The sequence below is a fragment of the Cnephaeus nilssonii genome, assembly GCF_951640355.1.
Source record: "Cnephaeus nilssonii genome assembly, chromosome: 21".
NCBI classification, from domain to species: Eukaryota; Metazoa; Chordata; class Mammalia; order Chiroptera; family Vespertilionidae; genus Cnephaeus; species Cnephaeus nilssonii.
Genome location: NC_137092.1, coordinates 12,739,208 through 12,759,175, shown reverse-complemented (window position 1 = coordinate 12,759,175; position 19,968 = coordinate 12,739,208). Strand labels below are relative to the sequence as shown.

General features: G+C 47.4%; 1 protein-coding gene across 1 annotated transcript; it reads right to left on the bottom strand.

Moving 5' to 3' along the window:
* Positions 1–7,990: 7,990 nt before the first annotated feature.
* On the bottom strand, positions 7,991–18,845 carry S100A10 (S100 calcium binding protein A10). Its single transcript, XM_079760616.1, has 3 exons — positions 18,693–18,845; positions 11,263–11,405; positions 7,991–8,397 (listed from the first exon to the last, which is right to left on the bottom strand). The coding sequence occupies exons 2-3, from the start codon at positions 11,392–11,394 to the stop codon at positions 8,236–8,238; spliced, it is 294 nt and encodes a 97-aa protein (XP_079616742.1). The 5' UTR covers positions 11,395–11,405; positions 18,693–18,845; the 3' UTR covers positions 7,991–8,235.
* Between the last annotated feature and the right edge of the window lie 1,123 nt (positions 18,846–19,968).

Below are 19,968 nucleotides of genomic sequence, written 5' to 3'. Positions count from 1 at the left end.
TCACCCCTAACTGCCCTCTCCTGCAAGGTTGATCACCTCCAATTGCCCTCCCTTGCAGGCCTGGTCCCTCACAACTGCCCTCCCTTGCAGGCTGGGTGCCTCCCAACTGCCCTCTCCTGCTGGCCATCTTGTGGTGGCCATCTTGTGTCCACATGGGGGCAGGATCTTTGACCACATGGGGGCAGCTATATTGTGTGTTGCAGTGATTATCAATCTGCCTATTTTTCTTTTATTAGATAGGATAGAGGCCTGGTGCACGGGTGGGGGCCAGCTGGTTTGCCCTGAAGGGTGTCCCGGATCAGGGTGGGGTTCCCTTGGGCATGGGGCGGCCTGAGCGAGGGGCCTGTGGTGGTTTGCAGGCCGGCCACGCCCCCTGGCAACCCAAGGGGAGGCCCTGGTATCTGGAATTTATTTTCCTTCTACAATTGAAACTTTGTAGCCTGGAGCAGAGCCAAGCCTGGGGCTCCCGCAGCCATTTCTGTGGCAGTTAATTCACCTTCTACAATTGAAACTTTGTAGCCTTAAGCTGGTGAGCCCGGCCAGGGTGTGCGGAAAGCTTTGCTTCCCCTGTTGCCGCCGGCAACCCTGGCCTGCTCTCTCAAGCTCCATTCTGCTGCCATTTGTTTGAATTTGTTTACCTTCTATAATTGAAACTTTGTAGCTTGAGTGGAGGCTTAGGCCTGCAACGGCTATGGAAAGCTTGGCTTCCTCTGTTACCTGGGAAACCTTGCTCTCTGTGGCTGTAGCCATCTTGGATTGGGGTTAATTTACATACTCTCCCTGATTGGCTGGTGGGCTTGGCTTGGCTGGTGGGCGTGGCTTATGTAGCAGAGTGATGGTTAATTTGCATATTACCATTTTATTAAAGAGGATGTGTCTACTATTATGGTATCATTTGGATTGGTTTCACTGCCCTAAAACACCTCTGTGCTCAACCTATTTATCTTTTCCTACCCCCTACCCCTGGCAACCACTGTCTGTATAGTTTTGCCTTTTTCAGAGGTCATATAGTTGGAATCATACAGTATGTAGTCTTTTCAGACTGTCATCTTTCACTTAGTAATACACATTTAAATTTCCTCTGTCTTTTCATAGCTCAATAGCTCATTTATTTAGATCTGAATAATATTCCCTTATTGGATATACCACAGTTTATCTATTCACCTACTGAAGGACATCTTGGTTGCTTCCAAGTTTTGGAAATTATGAATAAAGCTTCTATAAATAAATAGATAAACAAATAAATCTGCATCCACATGCATGTTTTTGTGTGGACATAGATTTTTTCAAATCCTTTGTATATTAATCTTATATCCTGCAACCTTGCTATAATACTTATTAATTTCAGAGTATTTTGTCATTTTTTGTTGTTGTTAATTCCTTTGGATTTTCTGCATAGATTATCATGTCATCTGTGAACAAAGACAGTTTTATTTCTTCTTTCCTAATCTGTATACCTTTTATTTCCTTGTCTTATTGCATTAGTTAGGACTTCCAGTATAATGTTGAAAAGCAGTGGTAAGAGGGTACATCCTTGCCTTATTCCTGATCGCAGTTGGAAGAGCTGCTAGTTTTTCACCATTAAGTGCGATATTAGCTGTAGGGTGCTAGATATTGTCAGATGCTTTTTCTGCATCTATTGATATGACCATATGCTTTTTATCCTTCATTTTGTTTATGTGGTGTGTCACATTAATTGATTTGCAGGTATTGAACCAACCTTGCATCACAGAAATAAATCCCACTTAACCATGGTGTATGATCTCTTTAATGTATTGTCCATTTTTTAAAAAGAATAGTTTATTGATTTTTAGAGAGAAAAAGGGAGAGGGAGGGAGGGAGGGAGGGAGAGAGAGAGAGAGAGAGAGAGAGAGAGAGAGAGAGAGAGAGAGAGAGAAACATCCAAGTGAGAGGGAAATATCAATCAACTGCCTCCTACATACTCCCAGGCATTGAGCCCGCAACTCAGGCCTGTGTCCTGACCAAGAAACAAACGGAACAGACAACCTTATGGTGCACAGGACTACGCCCAACCAACTGAGCAACACCAGCAAGGGCTGTGTAGTCCATTTTAATAGAAGACAAACAGGACCCCTAGCCCGGTTCACTCAGTGGATAGAGCATCGGCCTGTGTACTGAAGGGTCCTGGGTTTGATTCTGGTCAAGGGCATGTACATAGGTTGCAGGGTAATCCCTGGCCCTGGTCAGGGTGTGTGTGGAAGGCAACCAACCGATGTGTCTCTTTCACATTGATGTTTCTCTCTCTCTGTCTTCCCCCTCCCTTCCACTCCCTGTAAAATGTCAATGGAAAAATACCCTCGGGTGAGGATTAACAAAAAATAAATAAAGTGAAACTTAAAATCAGGAAAGAATCAAGGTAGGTTATTTATTATGTTATTTAATCTTTACAGACGTCTCTGGGCTGGAAATTGTTTTTCCTAAATTTCAAGTGATGTAATGGAGGTCCAGAAATGTTAAATAAAACTTGCTCAAATTCACAAAGAAGAACCCAGGAAATACCCAATCCCAAGGTTGCTCTGAACCCCAGCTCTAATGCTCATTTCCCTGCAATATTTTAAAAAGCTTAAGTTCCCCATAGGAAGTGGCCAAAAAGTGACTGAAATTTAGTTGTGTCCTTGTTTATGACTTCATAAACCGGATTGGGAAAAGATTTATTGGAAGAAACATGTGGTATCATTTGCTAGAGATCTAGTAAAAGAGGCTTGCCCTTAATTAATGTTTGACTCAGTACCAAAGGTCTGACTTCTCTTCCCGAGCAAGACTTTGCTAGAATAAACAAACTCGCTTCTGTCTCTGTGTGGTTGAGAAGCACCAACATGCATATTTTGTATAATCATCTCCTTATTCCTCCCAGCAATCCTGCCACATGGATAATTGGGTCTGTGTTACAAATGAGAAAACTGAGGCTCAAAGAGGTTAAGTACCTTGTCTAAGGCCACAGAATAGGAGTGAAGTAAGAATTAAACTCAAGTCTTTCTGACTCCAAAGCTCTTGCTCTTTCAACAAAGCCTTGCTTCATGTAGTTTGGAGGTTTGGAGGAATCTGCTGGTTGGAAGATGAATTGTGAGGCTTTGTAATATCCCCTGGCATATAACCTACTGGGGTTGTGGCTTTTTCCTTTCAACTTCCTAAACATAAACTGATAAAAAGTTGTAGGACTATTAATAGTCAATATTTATTTGGTGCTGACTCTATACAAGCATTATCTACACTAATAAAAGAGAAATATGCAAATTGACCATAACTTCGCGACACCCACCAGCCAATCAGGAGTACATATGCAAATTAACCTCATTGCCTCTGGGGAGACTGACAGCAGGGAGGAGGCAGCTCCCAGCATAGCCTGCTTGGCCATCGCTGCAGTGACCCAGGAGCAGGCAAGCGGGACCTGTAGGCAGCTCCCAGCGTGGCCTGCTTGGCCGTTGCCATGGGTTGGAGCAGGCAGGCCCCGCAGAGAGCAGAGAACCACGGGGAGCGGGCCTAAGCCATCAGTAGGACATCCCCTGAGGGCTCCCGGATTGGAAAAGGTGCAGGTCAGGCTGAGGGACACCGCCTCCCCCCACCCCTGTGCACGAATTTTGTGCACCAGGCCTCTAGTTCTAGATATAATAACAATCTTAGAGCAAACTTATGAGGTGGTTCTATTTTACATAGGAGAAAGCAGTCACTGAGAGTCTGAGTAACTTGCTCAAGGTCACACAGCATGTAAATAGCAAAGCCAGAACTTGAACCCAGAAAGTTTGGTTTCTAAGTCTGTGCTCTTAAACAACAGGTGTGGACTGTTGGTCTCTGACTAGGATAATCTGATTTTGTGACTTCTTTCCTGTATACTCAATTTAGTTATTTGACTAAAGGCATAGACTTTTGAGTCAGACTTGGATATGACTCACAGCTCTATCACTTCAAAAGCAATGTGACTTTGGACAAATTACTTAACCTCTTGACAGCTCCATTTCTTCATTTGTAATATGGGGACAATAAGAATACAGTACTAAACTCAAAGAGTGGTTGTGAGGATTAAATGAGATAAAACACTTTAAGAGCTCAGCAGAATGCCTGGCCAACAGAAAAATGGGCAATCGATGTTATCTATTCCTATCAATACTTCATAAAGTTGGCAATAACAGTTGAGCACAGGTCTGCTTGACTCCAGACCTGGACATTAACTGCTGTACCAACTATCTCCCAAGTGTCCTCATCATGGTGTTCCACAAACCTCTCCTTCAATTTTTGTGTTCTTGTTAGTGGACCTCGAAATCTCTGTCCACTCAACCAGCTCCTTTGATTCCTCCCTCTTCCTGTCTCACTGTGATGAGTTGTTAATGCTGAGAAGGCAAACCTCGACCAGACTGAGAGTTGGAGGCTAGTGGACCAGGGATAAGAAGCAAAATCCTGGTCCATGAAGTGTAAGTGGAGGCCACCAGCATGGCCAAGGTCACATGCCTGACCCCTAGTGTTGCCAAAAGATCCCAGAGGGAATATGCAAAGTCCGTGGGCTAATAGACGAGAGTCAGGATTTGGCTTAGGCAAATCCTTGTATATAATGACTCATTGCAGTCAAGCGTCTTTTGGAAGTCTGCCAACCCAGCCCTTGGAGTCAAGCTTGCATAGATTTTGAAGTGCGTCTAATACTTACATTTTCCACCCATTTTTAATTAGTCATTGAGTCTTGTTACCTTTTAAAAAATTGATTTCAGAGAGGAAGGGAGAGGGAGAGAGAGACAGAAACATCAAAGATGAGAGAGAGTCATTGATCGGCTGCCTCCAGCACACCCCACATTGGGGATCGAGTCCACATCTAGACATATGCCCCGACGGACCGGGAATCCAACCTTCTGGTTCATAGGTCAACGCTCAACCTCTGAGCCATGCTGGCTGGGTGGCATCTGTTTTTTTTATATCCCCCACAAAACTTTGCTCGGTGTCATTCACATAGTAGCCCTCATAAGTGAATTTCTATTCACAACTGCCCCTCTGGGATTAAGAACTGGAGAAGGTACTGGAACAACCACTTTCAAATTGGTCAAATCATGAGAGAGAGAGAGAGAGAGAGAGAGAGAGAGAGAGAGAGAGAGGTGTATATACTTACCTTTGTTCTCCCACTGAGATGAGTTGGGTAGAAAAGTATCAAATCACAGGCAGTTGGCTCCTGATCAAGCGATTTGGACAAGGGAGTGGGTCCAAGAGAGAAATGTATTTTTCAGGGTCAGCTCTGCAGCATGTTGGAAACTGACTCTCCGCACTACTATTCATTTTTCCTTCATAACTGGGTGGGGAGAGGGGCGGGATCTGCTGCCACAACTCAGCCATGTAGCAGAATGAGTGGAATTTTCCAGATGGTTCCTCTTGATGGCTGTTGGCATAATTACAGCTTTGCCCTCTGGGAGCTATTAGTCTGCGGCCCCTGAAAGCTAGACGGCTATTTCAGCAGGTCAGACTGTGGGATCTCCGCAGTGCGTTGGCATGGAGAGACATGCAGGATTCCAAGTCAGAAATGCCATTTTTCTTTTTCTTACTATACTAGCTCCCTACTGACTGCTTTGAGCAGGGGCTAAAGTGAAGAAAGTGTGTTCTTCTCCTTTCTCTCCCAGCGGCTCCTTTCCCCCCTTCACCCCGCCACCTCCCAATGATGTGTGACCTAGATGATCCCCTGGCATCAGACATCTTTCTACATGCCAGTGTCTGGGGTCATCTTCTGGATATAACACATAGCTTTAGAATTTTTTTCAAATCTGCATACCGATTGTGAAAATGAATTGACACTTTCCCTCCCCTCCCTCCAGGGCCCTCTCTCTGGGTTAGTTCTTTTTGTTGTCAGGTAAAGAGGCTTGGAGTATGAAAGCTTGCTATGGATTTGGGGACATCTGAACCCATAATATCTTGGTGTTACAATTTCACCTGCTCATTCGTGACCTGAACACCACTTTTATAATATCCAGTGAACACAGTTGCCCCGGGAGGCAGATGGTGTAAACTGAAGGGGTAAATCTGACTGGTACACGTGCTCATGAACAGAGAGGTGGTTTGCCTTACTGCGATGGGCCAGTTTGCGTCCCTGTTCCCGGTAGCTGTCAGAGGTTGTCTTTTGGAGCCTCCTGTCCTTAGAGATCATAGTTTCTTTAACCTACAGGTTGGAAGACTTCTCTTAGAACTAGCAATCACCACTATGGAGATGGTGGATCAGCATCCAGTTTCTAGTGTGCAGAGGTTGGAAAATGTAAAACTTCATTTCCCAGACTCCTGTGCAGTTGGGGTTTTGATGTAACTGAGATTCTGCTAATTTGATGCACTTTCTTTTTTCTTTTTTTTAAAATATATATTTTTATTGATTTCAGAGAGAAAGAGAGAGGAAGAGAGAGACAGAAACATCAATGATGAGAATCACTGATTGGCTGCCTCCTGCACGCCCCACCCTGGGGATCAAGCCTGAAACCTGGGCATGTGCCCTGACTGGGAATTGAACCGTGACCTCCTGGTTTATAGGTCAATGCTCAACCGGTGAGCCACACCATGCCGGTCGGGCTTGATGCACTTTCTTGAGACTTGGATGTGGGAGCCAAATCCAGTGTAGAAAGGTGCTGGGAAATGGGTATTTGTACTTGCTAGTGTGGCTATGGGTTGTATGGTTCTGGAGTTGCCAGCTGTGGCAATGGTTTCCTAGTTCAGCAGGCAGCTTCCTGAGCCAGCAGCTCCCTCAACAGCTCAGTTCTATGGCATGGATTTGGGAGATTCTGGACTTAGTTTCTTTAGCTAGCCAACTTCCCTCTTCCACTTAATATCTTGTAATAAATTCCTGTTATAAACTTGTTAAATAGAATCCCATAGACTGCAAAGCTGAGTTGTTTTGTTCATTTGATGGACAAAATTAAATGGTTGGAATTTTATCTTTGGCCTTAATTTTATTGGATGTATCTCCCCCAAAGCTAGTTTTGGACTATCCTGTTCCCTTTTGCATGCTTTTCTATATGTGATGGTCGATGACCTTATGTGGGACTTTCCCCAAGAATTATGTTTATGTGTCCAATCATAAAAATAAATGTTTCCATCTTCACTGACCTATTTTATTGGAACAATTTCATGTGCCAATTCATACATCCTCTCTCTATAAAAAGAGTACTATAATATTAATAAGCACCTAGCATCTAATGCATATATGCTGAAGCTTGTAGACAGGCACAGAAAGGGCTGGGAGAAAGTTTGCTCTTTATCAAGACATCAGTCCTAGCACTTCAACAAAAAAGCACTACCCCACGATCTAAGTCATGCTAGTCTATTTCCTGACATTTCGTGACAACTCAGTAAATGTCAATGTGATGTTATTGAGGCATCACATAGACTCTTTGTTTCTTTAGTTGCCTTATGGGCTTATTTTTACCCTAGAGCTTACTGACACTTTGCTCTGAAAGATGGTCTCAGACATCTCAGGCATCCAAAGTGCTGGTTGGAAAGGCACTGGTGTACCAGGGCAAGGCTGTGCTCAGTAGTGAAAAATGAGAATATATTCCTGAAGCGCCTTCTCTTCATCCCTGGAGCTTTGGTCCTTCGTCTAGACAGAGCTACACAGGCAGGTCGCTGAGAGAAGTTAGACTCCAAGCCGGGTGGGTAGTGTTCTCCCACTTTGGTGGTTCTGTGGCAAGAGCTTTGCAGTGTGCTGGCTGCCCAAGGGCATTTTGTTGTTGTTGTTTTTTTTAATGTTTTTATTGATTTCAGAGAGAGGAAGGGAGAGGGAGAGAGAGGTAGCAACATCAATGATGAGAGAGAATCATCGATCAGCTGCCTCCTGCAAGCCCCCTACTGGGGACTGAGCCCACAACCCGGGCATGTGCCCTAACCGGGAATTGAGAACTGTGACCTCCTGGTCCATGGGTCAATGCTCAACCACTGAGCAACACCAGCCGGGCTTGTTTTGTTTTCTTTGAAATGAAGTAGGGAACAAGCATTTCTGAAGAAGTAAACATTCTGTCTCAAATTAGGAACTAAAAAAGAAACTTGTTTATTGGGGGGGCAAAAGGATACAAGCAATATAAAAATCAAAAGCTTATCTGGCTTTATTGGCTTTTCTTTCTCTTGTTCAGTGGGGGTGGGATTTTATTTGTACTTTTTTTTTTAAGGGTCCCAAATCTGCTCATGAAATTTTTATACGGGGGGAAGCTGTGGGGCACATATTCCTTAAGGGACCCATTGGGAGAACGCTTATCAGGACGAAGTGACCGCTCACTTCCTCCCCTTCTGCTTCATGTGTACCACGAAATAGTCATTGCACGCGATGGTGAGCCCAGCAATTAGCGAAAAGAAGCTCTGGAAGCCCACCCTGCCGTCTCGGCACTGGTCCAGGTCCTTCATTATTTTGTCTACAGCCAGAGGGTCTTTTTGATTCTGAAAAACAAAAACAAAGGTAAGAAAGACCAGTCAGTGGTTGCAATGACTAACTTCTTTGATTTGTACTGCTGACAACCATGTGCATGATCTCTCAATGATCAGAATTCTTGTTTTAGGTTATAAGTGATCTTTGGAGATCATCTAAATGGATCTTGCTGTCTTGAGGGAGCATTTCAGTAAATTGTAATTTACTTTCAACTAGGAAAGAGGTTTTCCATGGCATTTTTTTTTTCCTTCATATAATGACAGGGACCTTAAAAATGGCTTATTCTGTGCCAGAGAAGGTAGACCCAAGCCTCCTCCTTCTCAATCCATTGCTCTTGCCAGTTAGAACCAGCGTGGCTTTCTGACTTGTTTTGCTTCCAGTTCAGTTATTCCCACAATTTTTAAAATCACGAGATTCTGCCTAAGAACCACCCGAAACTCCCCCATTTTGTAGCTTAAACTTACATTCTCTTAACAAACTTTTATTCCTGATAGTCAAGTCCTTTAAATATGAGACGCTTAGGAAAAGATCTCATAAGATTAGGGAGTAAGTTTCAGATCACTGTTCTATGGATTTTAAGGAGGTGTTGATGATGTCATGTGGTGTGCTCGGTTTGGAGAAGATAGGTAGATTGCCCTCATTTCTCTTCATTTCTTGGCACAGGGCAGGCCAAGCTAGTGTGGCTTCATATCCTATTAGCCATGTAACCTTGAGTAAGTCACTCTTAGTGAGCCTTCATGTATCAGCTATGAATGGAGGAGGTTGGACTCTGACATGGCTTCCATTCTTAATGAGTTGGTAAATCTATGCCATCCTGTCCTCTTCACTGGATTCCTTCAAAAGGAATATGTGTGACGGAGTCATAAACTCCCCATGACTCTCAGTGTCTGCTATGAATGCATAGAACCGAGATGGGCAGGCAAGATCCTCTTTGCTTGTTCTTTCACCTTGCTTCCATGGTAACTAGCTTGATCACTCCTTTTTGGAGTCATGATGGTTAGAAGAACTTGTGGTCTCTCCTGTTGGATCCATGCCGTCAAACAGAGGGAAATAAGGCCTTTGAGAAGTGTAAAAGGTTCCAGTAAAGTATTTATGAATTGCACTGATTGTATACCTGAGCGGGCAATGGACACTCAGTGTCTCGAGTGGGCTAGATGTTTACAAGTTGCACTCAAAAATCCCTAAGGTAAAGCAGCAGCATTTCCTACCCAAGGACTGCAAACTCCTACCCTAAGCAAACAACTAAAATCTGCTGCATGCAGCCACCTCTACTTTCGGTGGGTTTAAGTCAATTCTGGCCCCACCCCCAGCTTCCTGGCTGTGGTCAGAAGGAGTCAGTTTGGATGACAGAGGAGTCAACTTTAGAAACCAAATGCTCTGTGAATGCAGTGAGTGTGGGTGTGTCTGGAATTATGACTCCATGCCTGGCATTCATTACACGGCATGTTCAGTACTCGGTGCTATATACACCCTTGATGTGTCTCATGCCAGAAAGCCTTTAGGGAGGAAGGGTCTGTATCTCATGTGATATTTATCCCGACTTCTAACTTATGCAACAACACGACTAATGAGTATTTAGTGTACTGAGAATGCCTTTGTTCACGTGATGGGCGGGCTTACAGTAAACATATTTTGTCGTTGCATTTTATGGCTGCCTAGAAGAATCTCTGAAAGTGAAACTGACCTTGGAGAGAATTACATCCAGCCCTCTCATTTCACAGAAGAGGGAACTGAGGCCCAATAATCTAAAGCAGCCTGCCCAGTGTTAACTAACTCCTGGCCTGGGGCTGTAGCGTAGGACTGTACAAAAGCAGAGCAACAGTGCATCCTAACCCATTCTGGGACAGCACTGTGGTAACTGCAGCTCTGAGAGACTAGTTAGCTATTTATATCTGTTTATTTCACTGGTATTGACGTGTAAATCATAGTGTGCTACAAAACCCTGCATTTTACTGAGTCAGGAGTCAGGGGCTTGACTAACGTGGTATTGTCCAGGCAGAGGACAAGAGGCCTTTTACTGTCATCTCCCTTCGCCTTGTAGAGGCTAATGCACTATTCCACACCACCCTCAGGAACGATCCTTTCAAGTGACTCCAGTTGTGGCAGGGAAAGAAGGACTTGCATTTTCATCTAATATTTTGTCAAGCAATGTTTCACCTTCAGTGAAATGCAACAACTCTCTTGAGGGCCGGCAATGTAACAGGACAACTGTGCCTCATGGCTAATGCCCTGAGTGACGTATCTGAGCTGATGGCAGTGTCCTCTTCCAGTCTTCACGATCCCTCAGTCTGACAAAGGTGAGATACAAACTCAAGCTGTGGTCCTGTGTTCTCGGAGCATTTTCAGTATGAAAAGCAATGATTTCTGGAGTGATGCTTGGCTCTCAGCAGATGCTTGGCACCATTTCTTTAGTTCAGAATTGGGGAAAAGTTTAAGAGCCTTTATCTGAAGGGATTTAAGGGCGATTCAAGTTGCTCAAAGTGAATGCGACCAGGTGGCATCTCCAACGCCAGGTTTATGGACCTGAGGGCAACCAGGTAGCCTTAGTGGTGATTCTTGTGAAAGGCTTTCCTGCAACTCAGTCTCAATGGATGCAGAGGACTCCTTCTAACAAACACCTCGGATTATAGTTATTTGTGTGCAGTCTTATTTCACTTCCCATTGTAAGCTCCTTGAGGGCAGGGGCTGTGTCTTCTTTACCTTGTTTCCCCTACAGTATCTTACAGACAGTAGACACTTAATAATGTTCAATAAATAAGTGAATGAAAACACCTTTCTAATAGGGACCTCCACAGGGAAGGGGTGGAAGGAAGAAGGGAAAGGAACCAGGGCCTAGGATTTCATGTCTGGCTCTTTCTGAGCCTTTCGATACTTACTTCCAAAAACCCAGGGAACTCCTTTTCCATGAGTACTCTTAGGTCCTCCTTTGTTAAGTAGCCTTTATCCCCAGCAAACTTGTGAAACGTGAACATCATGGTTTCCATGGCGTGTTCCATTTGAGACGGCATTTTGGTGAGGTCTGTTGAAACATATTAAAAGATATAAAGAAACAGAGTTTACACTAACTTTTTAAAAAAGTTTTTGAAATAAATTTTTAGAGAGAGAGGAAGGGAGAGGGAGAGTGAGAAATATCGATGTGAGAGAGACACATAGATTGACTGCCTTGTGCACGCCCCCCTCCTTGCTCCCCCACCCCCCCAACACACACACAGGGGAGCGAGCCCACAACCTGGGCATGTGCCCAGACTGGGAATTGAACCAGCAACCGTTTGGTGCACGGGATGACGCCCAACCAACTGAGCAACACCAGCCAGGGCTACATTAACTTTTAAGCTGTAAGTAGTGCCAGTCTTTAGAGAATAATTGGAAGGAGGGTGATTAGATCATCCACTTGATTCTTCCCAGCTGCAAAATTCAGTAAGTCTAAGAACCAATTCACCCCTGGTTTTGGGCCTCCTGCTGATGGAAATAGGCACCACAGGTATTGATGCTCTGAATGAGGGATTCATCTAGTTGCCCGCTAATTCTGCATAAATCACGGAATGAGAAGTAAGACCTCTCATCATTGGCAAAGGCAGGGTCAGTATCCCTCTCCTTAATGGACAAAGCACCTATTGAAAGAATATCTGTTTCATCATTTCTCTTGGCGCCGGTAAATGGGACTCTCAGATATGGTGGAATACCAGCAACCCACACAGTCAAGCCTGGTGAGTAGGGAAACTTCAGCCCTCCAAGCATAACTGGTAACCTGGTTCAGTCTAATCCTAAGGCTTAGAAATCTGCTTACAAATGAATTCGGCCTGCTGGGTATGTATTCTTTACTAAAGCTTTGAACTTGTTAGTGATTGCAACAAAGACATTTATTTGCATCTTTGGTAGTAAATGCAGTTGTCCTACCTGAATAAAAGCTACCCAACGTTCATTATCCAGTTCCTTGAGAAGAAGTAACAGTATAGCCTAACCCCTTTGGGGACCTGATATATTTTGGGCAGCAAGAACAGCAGAGTTACTTTCACAGTCTGGGGTGCAGTAGGAGAGCAAGAGCTTTCATCATGAAGAGTTTAAAAGAAAGAAAACATGTCAGATTATATTCAGGTATAATCATCTGGGGGTACATGTCTCATTGAGACCCAGTGCTTAGTACTTGGTAGAAGCTCAATGGATTTTGACTTCATTGGGAAGAATGCTTTGGCCAGAATAGAGCCGCTTTGGCTAACATCACCTAAAGTCACTCCTGGATAGGAAACGGGTGAACTTGAAGGGAGGCTGTAACATACCGTTCCCTAAAGCAGCAACAACAAAACACAAGAACAGGTTGTGAGCACAAGTTAAAGGAGGGGCTAGCACCTCCCCTTGCTAGAGAGTGGCCAGTGGGAACCCGAGAAAGGCTTTCGGTCTGGCTTCTGCTGCTGACAGGTGTGTTTTCCAAAACAGACCCCTAAATGCTATCTTTTACGGAGGAGAAGGTGGGGTTGGTGAACATGAGGATTGAGCAATTACACTTAAGAATAGTAAATTCTACCCCTTACTACCCAGAAAAGTACGTGAACCAGCACGCTAAAGAATGTGCTACTCTAAAGAGTGCTGGAAACCAGAGTGGGCATGATTCATCTGGAAGGCGGTGCTCTTGGAGAGAGCGGCACCTTCATGCTCACGGTCCGCTGTGAGGTGAACTCCACGGGACCAAACACACCCTTTTCCCTCTCCTCCTAGGCCAGTGATGGCGAACCTATGACACGCGTGTCAGCACTGACACGCGTAGCCATTTCTGATGACACGCGGCCGCATGCCGAGGATGAAACATTTGCTGCTCCTGAGGATGAAACATTTGCGACCAGAGTCTTGGAGTTAGTTTTTTCCTCAAAGTGACACACTACCCGAGTTATGCTCAGTTTTTTGGCGAAGTTTGACACACCAAGCTCAAAAGGTTGCCCATCACTGTCCTAGGCAGTCGGGTCTGGCTCGTCCCCATCTCCCCGTATGGCTTCAGATGGCAGCGGGCTGGCTTAGCTGGAGTCAGCCTGGCCTGGATCAGTTCTTGAAGGCCAGCAACTTAAGACTCAGCTGAGTGAGTCACCTATGGGAGAAGGATGTGGGATCCCATTCCAGTACTGAAATAACTCAGGAAAGGTTTAAAAATACCTGTGCCCAAGAGTAGAGTACAGAGTGTAGAGCACAGAGTGGAGAGCACAGAGTTCTTCATGACGAATCCCCAAAGATCCCAGACATTGGAACGGGCTGTGGGACGCCCAGTTCACTTCCTTCACGGGGCAGAGCAGAAGGAAAGTGCCCTGCAAAGCCAGAGTGAGGAGCCCCAAACTAGGAGCCAGGCTAATTTAGGAACTTCCAAGAGAAACGGGTGGTAAGCTGAGGACATTTTGGCCACCCTTGAATATCTTCCTCAAGAGGGGGAAGACAGATCTAACCGGTTTGGCTCAGTGGATAGAGCGTCGGCCTGCGGACTGAAAGGTCCCAGGTTCGATTCCTGTCAAGGGCATGTACCTTGGTTGCGGGCACATCCCCAGTAGGAGGTGTGCAGGAGGCAGCTGGTCGATGTTTCTCTCTCATCGATGTTTCTGGCTCTCTATCTCTTTCCCTTCCTCTCTGTAAAAATTCAATTAAAAAATAAATAAATAAATAAATAAATAAATAAATAAATATATATATATGAGGGGGAGGACAGTCTGGTCTTAGTCAGCACTGAGGTTTCAGGTCCCAATCCCACCCCCTCCTCATCTGTGCTCATCGCAAAGCAACAGAGCATTCCTCTCCGAAGCCACATCCCTGCCCCACTGGACCCCTCCCTTCTCTTTCTCTCCTGTGTGTTCAGCAAATGGGCTGTAAATACAGCAGCCGGCTGACTATTTGTTTTACATTTGCCATAAGAATGAAGAGCAGCGACTGGCCAGGAGGTGTAAGGTCCTGAAGGTAAAAATAGCTTTGAAAACCAGATGAGATGCCCGCTGTCTCCTCAGTAACCTGGGCCCCAGAGGGCGCCGACCAGGGCTGCGAACCAGTTAACTCTGTTTTGAAGGAAGAGCCAGCGCATTGGTTTTACAGTAAGATGAGGGAGAAGGGGAAATGTGAGGATGAAAACTGTTCTCTTGGTAGCGGATGGGTCTTGCAGCTCTTTCCGAGAGCAGCGGTTGCCCCACTGAGTCAGCGCTGCCAGCCCTCCCATCTTGGGCGGGGAGCCTGCAGGGCGGGGAGCCTGCAGGGCGGGGCTGACAGACTGCAGCCCTGACCGTGGGTTGCTAAAGCAGCAGTTCAGGGACTTGAACCTGGGGTTTCCATCCCCTCCACCCTCACGCCCCACCCCCTCTTACCTCCTCATGCAGTAGGGGGTGGGACTCTTACTTCTAGCTTGGGTACACTTTTCACTGGAGGGCCTTGGGCCTGGGGCTAAGGGGCAGCAGTGTCCTCTCTGTGCCCCAGGCAACCTCCTCCTGCATCGGAAACACTCACTTATTTGTTCACCTGTCTGTCTCTCTACCTGGGATAAGAACTGTGAATCATTCTGCTCTATCCAGAAACACTAACTAACTGTTTGCTACATGACTGACTGAATGAATCAAGTAATCCCCTTGGCAGGTGTGGGTTGCCAACCTGGTAGCTCCCGCTGGGCAGGAGGACGGGGGAGCTGGGAAGGGCTGGGAAAGGGGCCCAAAGGGGCCGCCTGGGGGTGAGACAGTGGAGTACAGAGAAAAGCACATTCCACACGCAGAGGGAAAACATGCGTCCTGCTAAACAGGTCTGGTCAGACCCAGACGTGACTTCTCTTTCTCTTCTCACTCTTGCGTTTTTCTCTTTGTGTTGGTCCGTCCCAATTTCTACTTCATGCCTCCCCGGCTCTGCTCTCTCACTGTGAGCTCCACGGAATGTAACTGCCTCATTGTTCACTCATTTTTTTATTGCATCATTTTATTCTGATATCTGTATATTTCCTGTTTGCCCGGACAATAGGTCTTTAAGAGTGGAGGTTCGGAAGTCCATAGTCTCTCTGTGTAGTTTTCTCTAAAGAAATGATTCTGGACTCCACACATGTAGAGAATTCAGTTTTCCGTTTCCGGAGCTCTTACACTTTGCATGTCCTGGTCATGTGTCAGAGACAGACAGACACATGCACATACTAATTACACAGTGCTTGCCTTTGGGAGGTCCCCCAGCTAATGGCATACTATTTAAAAAGATGTCATAACCTCTAGTTAATAGTGTTTGTTTCTTTTCTCACTAGATCGTGGGCTCCTTGAGCTAAGTCCCGGTAGCTAGCACCCTGTCCCATTAGAGGCTGCTTAAGAATCAGTGAGAATGAAATTGACAATAAAGTCAATTTTGATGCTCCCAGGAGTAGCAGGGAAGCAGGAGGCCTCCTTACAAAAGTCCTGCTCCTGAGCAATCCCAAATGTTAGCTCTGGACCCATGCCCAGATCTAGTCCGTAGTTTTAAAAAGGATCCTTCTAAAGAGTAAGAGGTTGGATTTACTTTGCTCGTCCATACTGTCGTTTTCTTACAGCCCACCCGGAAAATAACTGGCAGGGTGTCACTAAAAACAAACATCTATTATTTTAAATGTGTTTGAGGTTTCCTTCCTTTTGCTTCAGAGATTTTGAAAAGAACCCCCCCCCCCCTTTTTTTATTTTTGGAAAATTAAACCCAGAAGACATTCTTGAACTTGATCCCCAAAGGAAATTAAGAAAAAGGGACTTGGGGCAATGGATCTGGACCCAGCCTGTGTCTCCCACGTTCACCAAACATAAAACTTGCCCAATGAGAAAGTGGGCAACAAAGGAAAAGTTCCAGGAGCAACCCAGTAGGAAGAGAGAATGCAGACGCCTTCTTCACCCCAATGGAGTACACCCATCTCCTATTCCTTAATCATCCTGAACAGTCAGACAGTAGCCATTGTGACAGCTGGTAGTAAATCCATTGGTGGGTAGTAAATCCGTTGGGTGGTAGTTATTTCGTGAAGGGCTAGGAAGTGCTGAACGTTGTCAGAAATAAATCATTCATTCTTGTTGCATTGGATGCGATACTCCCAGATTGTTGCGTTTGCAAGAAAATGAAAAGCTTAAAAAAAGATCCTAAAACTTCTGGCAGTCCAGCTTTCCCAGCACTCCGAGTGCTAATTTACACATTATAACCCTGAAAAGATTCCATTGTTTCCCCCAACTTTAAAAGACGGGGCTGTAGCCAAGGGCATACCAAGTGGGTGGCGCTCTTACAAAGTCACATTTCTTTGGAACTGTCGGTGGAAAGCAGGGAGGCACCCAGCCTCAGCTCCGCCCAGGCCGAGGCCTGCTTTCATTGGGGTTGCTGCTTGAGAGGCTGGCCAGAAGCCAGACCTGGGAGGAAAAGGCTCATCTGATGTGGATGCAGGAATGCAGGAAACATCAGGGAAGAGCATCCATCACCTAGAAATCAGGATGCTTTGTGCCCAGTGGACTCTCAAGAAAATTTGAGGAACTGGGATAAGAAACTCCAAATGGTGGATCAAGGACCGTGAAGGAGGTAGCTTTGGGCTGTCGAGGAAGGTATATACCATTTAGAAGAGGTGATTAAGTAGACGCTGGACAGGAGTCTGTGGGGGCAGGGTGGACGGAGAAATTTCAAGTGAGTTCTATGAACTCATTCCTGCTCCAACCCCTGGCGTTATCATTTGCAATTTGCTGAAACACGTTGGAGGCAAAGATCTTTGAGAGGGCGTTTCCATGAACCTGGCCTCACCTGAAGTGCAGGATATAAAAATCCATTGCTGCAGGTTGAAACTCAGACTGGCTGCAGGGGAGTTTGTGTGTGTGTGTGTGTGTGTGTGTGTGTGTGTGTGTGTGAGCGTGCGTGCGCCTGGGTGGGCGAGTGGAATTCTGCAACTGTAGGCCTTTTAACAGAAAAGCTGCCTCCCCAGCGAAGCTGACGCAGCCTGCCAACAAGCGTGAGGCAGATAACCCAGCAGCGGTCTCATGATGGCCTTGCCCATCTAATTGCAGCCCTCATCCATATAGTTCACCTAAGAGAGACCTTCTCTCCTTCAGATTGCCAGCCAGTCCTGGGGTGACTCACTTCCTCTTGGAAAATGCCCTCTAAGATGGCACAGTTCCCCTTTCCCTTCAGGGAGTGTTCTGTCCAAACCATCTGCAGAGAGTAGCCAGAACCATCAGGGCCACACCCACATGGTCTCACAGCTGAGTCACAGGCCTCCATCCACTCGGAGAATCCTGGAGCCCTTTGTGCTAGCCACGCCCTGCAGAATGCTCCCAGCTCCCCGCAGAGAGAAGGGGTGGGGGTGGGTGGGCTTAATGGATTCCAGAGTCTGGCCTAAAGCGGTGCAGGGTCTGGCCCCCAGCCCTCAGCGGGTCTTACCACGCCCACCCAGCGGGCAAAGTCCTGGTTTCAGTTAGGTGGGGCCCAGCTGAGGCCGGAGAGTGCAGGGTCCAGGGCTGGAGGAGGTGCTATTCTTTTGGCCAAGTTCAAGGGTGGCCAGATATCCAGCACATCTCTGTCTCATTGCACTGGGCCAGATTAATTTGGGTTGGAAGGTCCTTCGCCAAGGCTGTTCTTTCCCTATTTCTTTTTGGTTCCATTTGTTTAATTAAGGTAGCAAGAGGGGAAAACCCTTTCAGCAGAGAAATCAACCTAACACAGTCCTCTCCCCGGCCCCTCCCCCTGCAAAACTGCTTTATAAAGAAATCAAATAGACCTTCCTCCCTCCCTCCCTCCCTCAGCAGTGAGAACCTTCACGCCAGCAGACAAACAGGAAGCACAACCTGAAGCCTCAGGGCCAGGGGCTGAGGGGTGCCCCTTAGGAAGGGTACCCGCCAGCTGCCAACCTGCCCAGCCCTCCCCAGCCCACCGCAGCCCTCCCGAGCCCGCTCTGGCGGCCCAGGCTGGGGGAGGATTCGAACAGCTGGACGGAGGTCCAAGATGACCACAAAATAACACGCCGCCAAGACAAGGGGCCAAAAGCAGGGTTCATTTAACTGGGGAGTCTAGTCGAAAAGTAGGCAAGTGGGAGTAAAGCAAGGGAGGAGAGATCGGACCCCGGGGCACCCACACCTACGTCCTGTACGAGTCCCCCTCCCCTGGTCCGCCAGAATCTGGGGAGTGGTCGCGCCAGGGCGCTGCTCGCCTCGCCCGAGTGTGGCCAGAGCACGGATTCCCCCCATCCTACCTCCACCCCCACACCTCCCAGGCGCTGGGATACCCCCCGCGATGCCTGGCGGGTGGGCCGGAGCGGCGATCAGGGGCTTTTCCCTGGGCACCGGGTCGGGGACCGGGGCAGGGACAGCCGGGAGCGGCGGGCCGGACTCACCTTGGCGGGAGGCGCGGCAGGATCGTCGGCTGCTGGGAGGCGGCAGGGACGCGCGGCCAGTGAGCGGAGCGCGGCGCGCTGGGAGCCTTAGTAGGTGGGGGTGGGGGAGCAGGAGGAGCCGGGGCGGGTGTCGGATCGGCTCACACCGCCCCTCTCCTCCCGCCTCTTCCTGCCCCCCCACCGCCCCGGGCGCCGCGCTCACACCCTCCTGGCCCGGAGGGTGCGTAGGGACCTTGCTCCTGGCCTCCGCCCGCTCCCAGGGACAACATTATCGTAAACTTCTCGAGCCCTCGGGAATGTTTCAGGACCTCCCCACCCTCGGCCGTGCCTTTCCTCTCGGGCTTGGTTTTGGAAAGAGAGTGAATGCGGAAATCAAAGGACCGAGCGGTGCCGCGGGCGGGGCGCGCCGGCCCAGAACCCGGTCGAGGAATTGTTTTCTAGAGGACCCTGCGGGGCGGGGCCCGCGGGAGCGCGTCCCCAGCGTCTTCGCGGTCTGCGCCCGGGGTCTGCGGGCATCTCCCGGAGAAGCCGAGCTCCTAGCCCGCTGCCTGCCCCGCGGGGGTGGGGAGGGAGGGTGCTGTGGTCTGGTCAGCTCCGGGGACCTTACACACCCTTGGTTGAGAGGGATTTATTCCTTTTAAAGTGTCTGGCTTCTCTGGGTCGCTAGTTCAGCTGCAGTTGTTGATAACTGTTAAGACCTGTTTCAGAGCTTCCTTTTTCATCCTGCCTTTGGCCTGGTAGGTCCTCAGCGCCCTTTAGAAGAAATTTCTGGAAGAAATTTAGCGAAAAACCTAAGTGTTTCCTAGCGGATGCATATCCCCCCCCCCCCCCCCCGTTCCATTTATTTTCATTGTGGTTTAGGGTGAAAGGCGAACCACTCGCAGCTGTTGGAGGAAAAGGGCCCAGTGTCCAGGCCTGGGTTTTCGTTTGTTCCCCCGGGAGGCCCTGGGAGGGGTGAGCGATCCCAAAGGAATGAGCAGACTCAGGGAACCCTTCAAGTGCCGCGAGGTGACTCATCTGGGCTCTTTCTTGCCAGGAATTCCCCACTTGGATCACAACTCTCATTCCTGCAACCCTAGTGTCCTGGGGAGCAGTTCTTCAAAATCTTCCCGTTGCTTCCAAGTTCTTTCCAGTGGAGAGAGTCCCTTTAGTTCCAGGGAAGATGCAGCTGGATTTAGAATAAGAACGCCTGAGTCTGAATAGTCCTTATTTGATTTCTTCATTTGATTCACAAACCTTTGGAATGTTTAGTATGTTGCTGGGCCCTTGGGATTCA

Coding starts and splice junctions, on each gene's coding strand:
- S100A10 (XM_079760616.1), bottom strand. CDS start 11,394: ATGCCGTCTCAAATGGAACACGCCATGGAAACCATGATGTTCACGTTT. Junction 8,398..11,262: donor AGTTCCCTGGGTTTTTGGAA/GTAAGTATCGAA, acceptor TTTGTTTTTCAG/AATCAAAAAGACCCTCTGGC.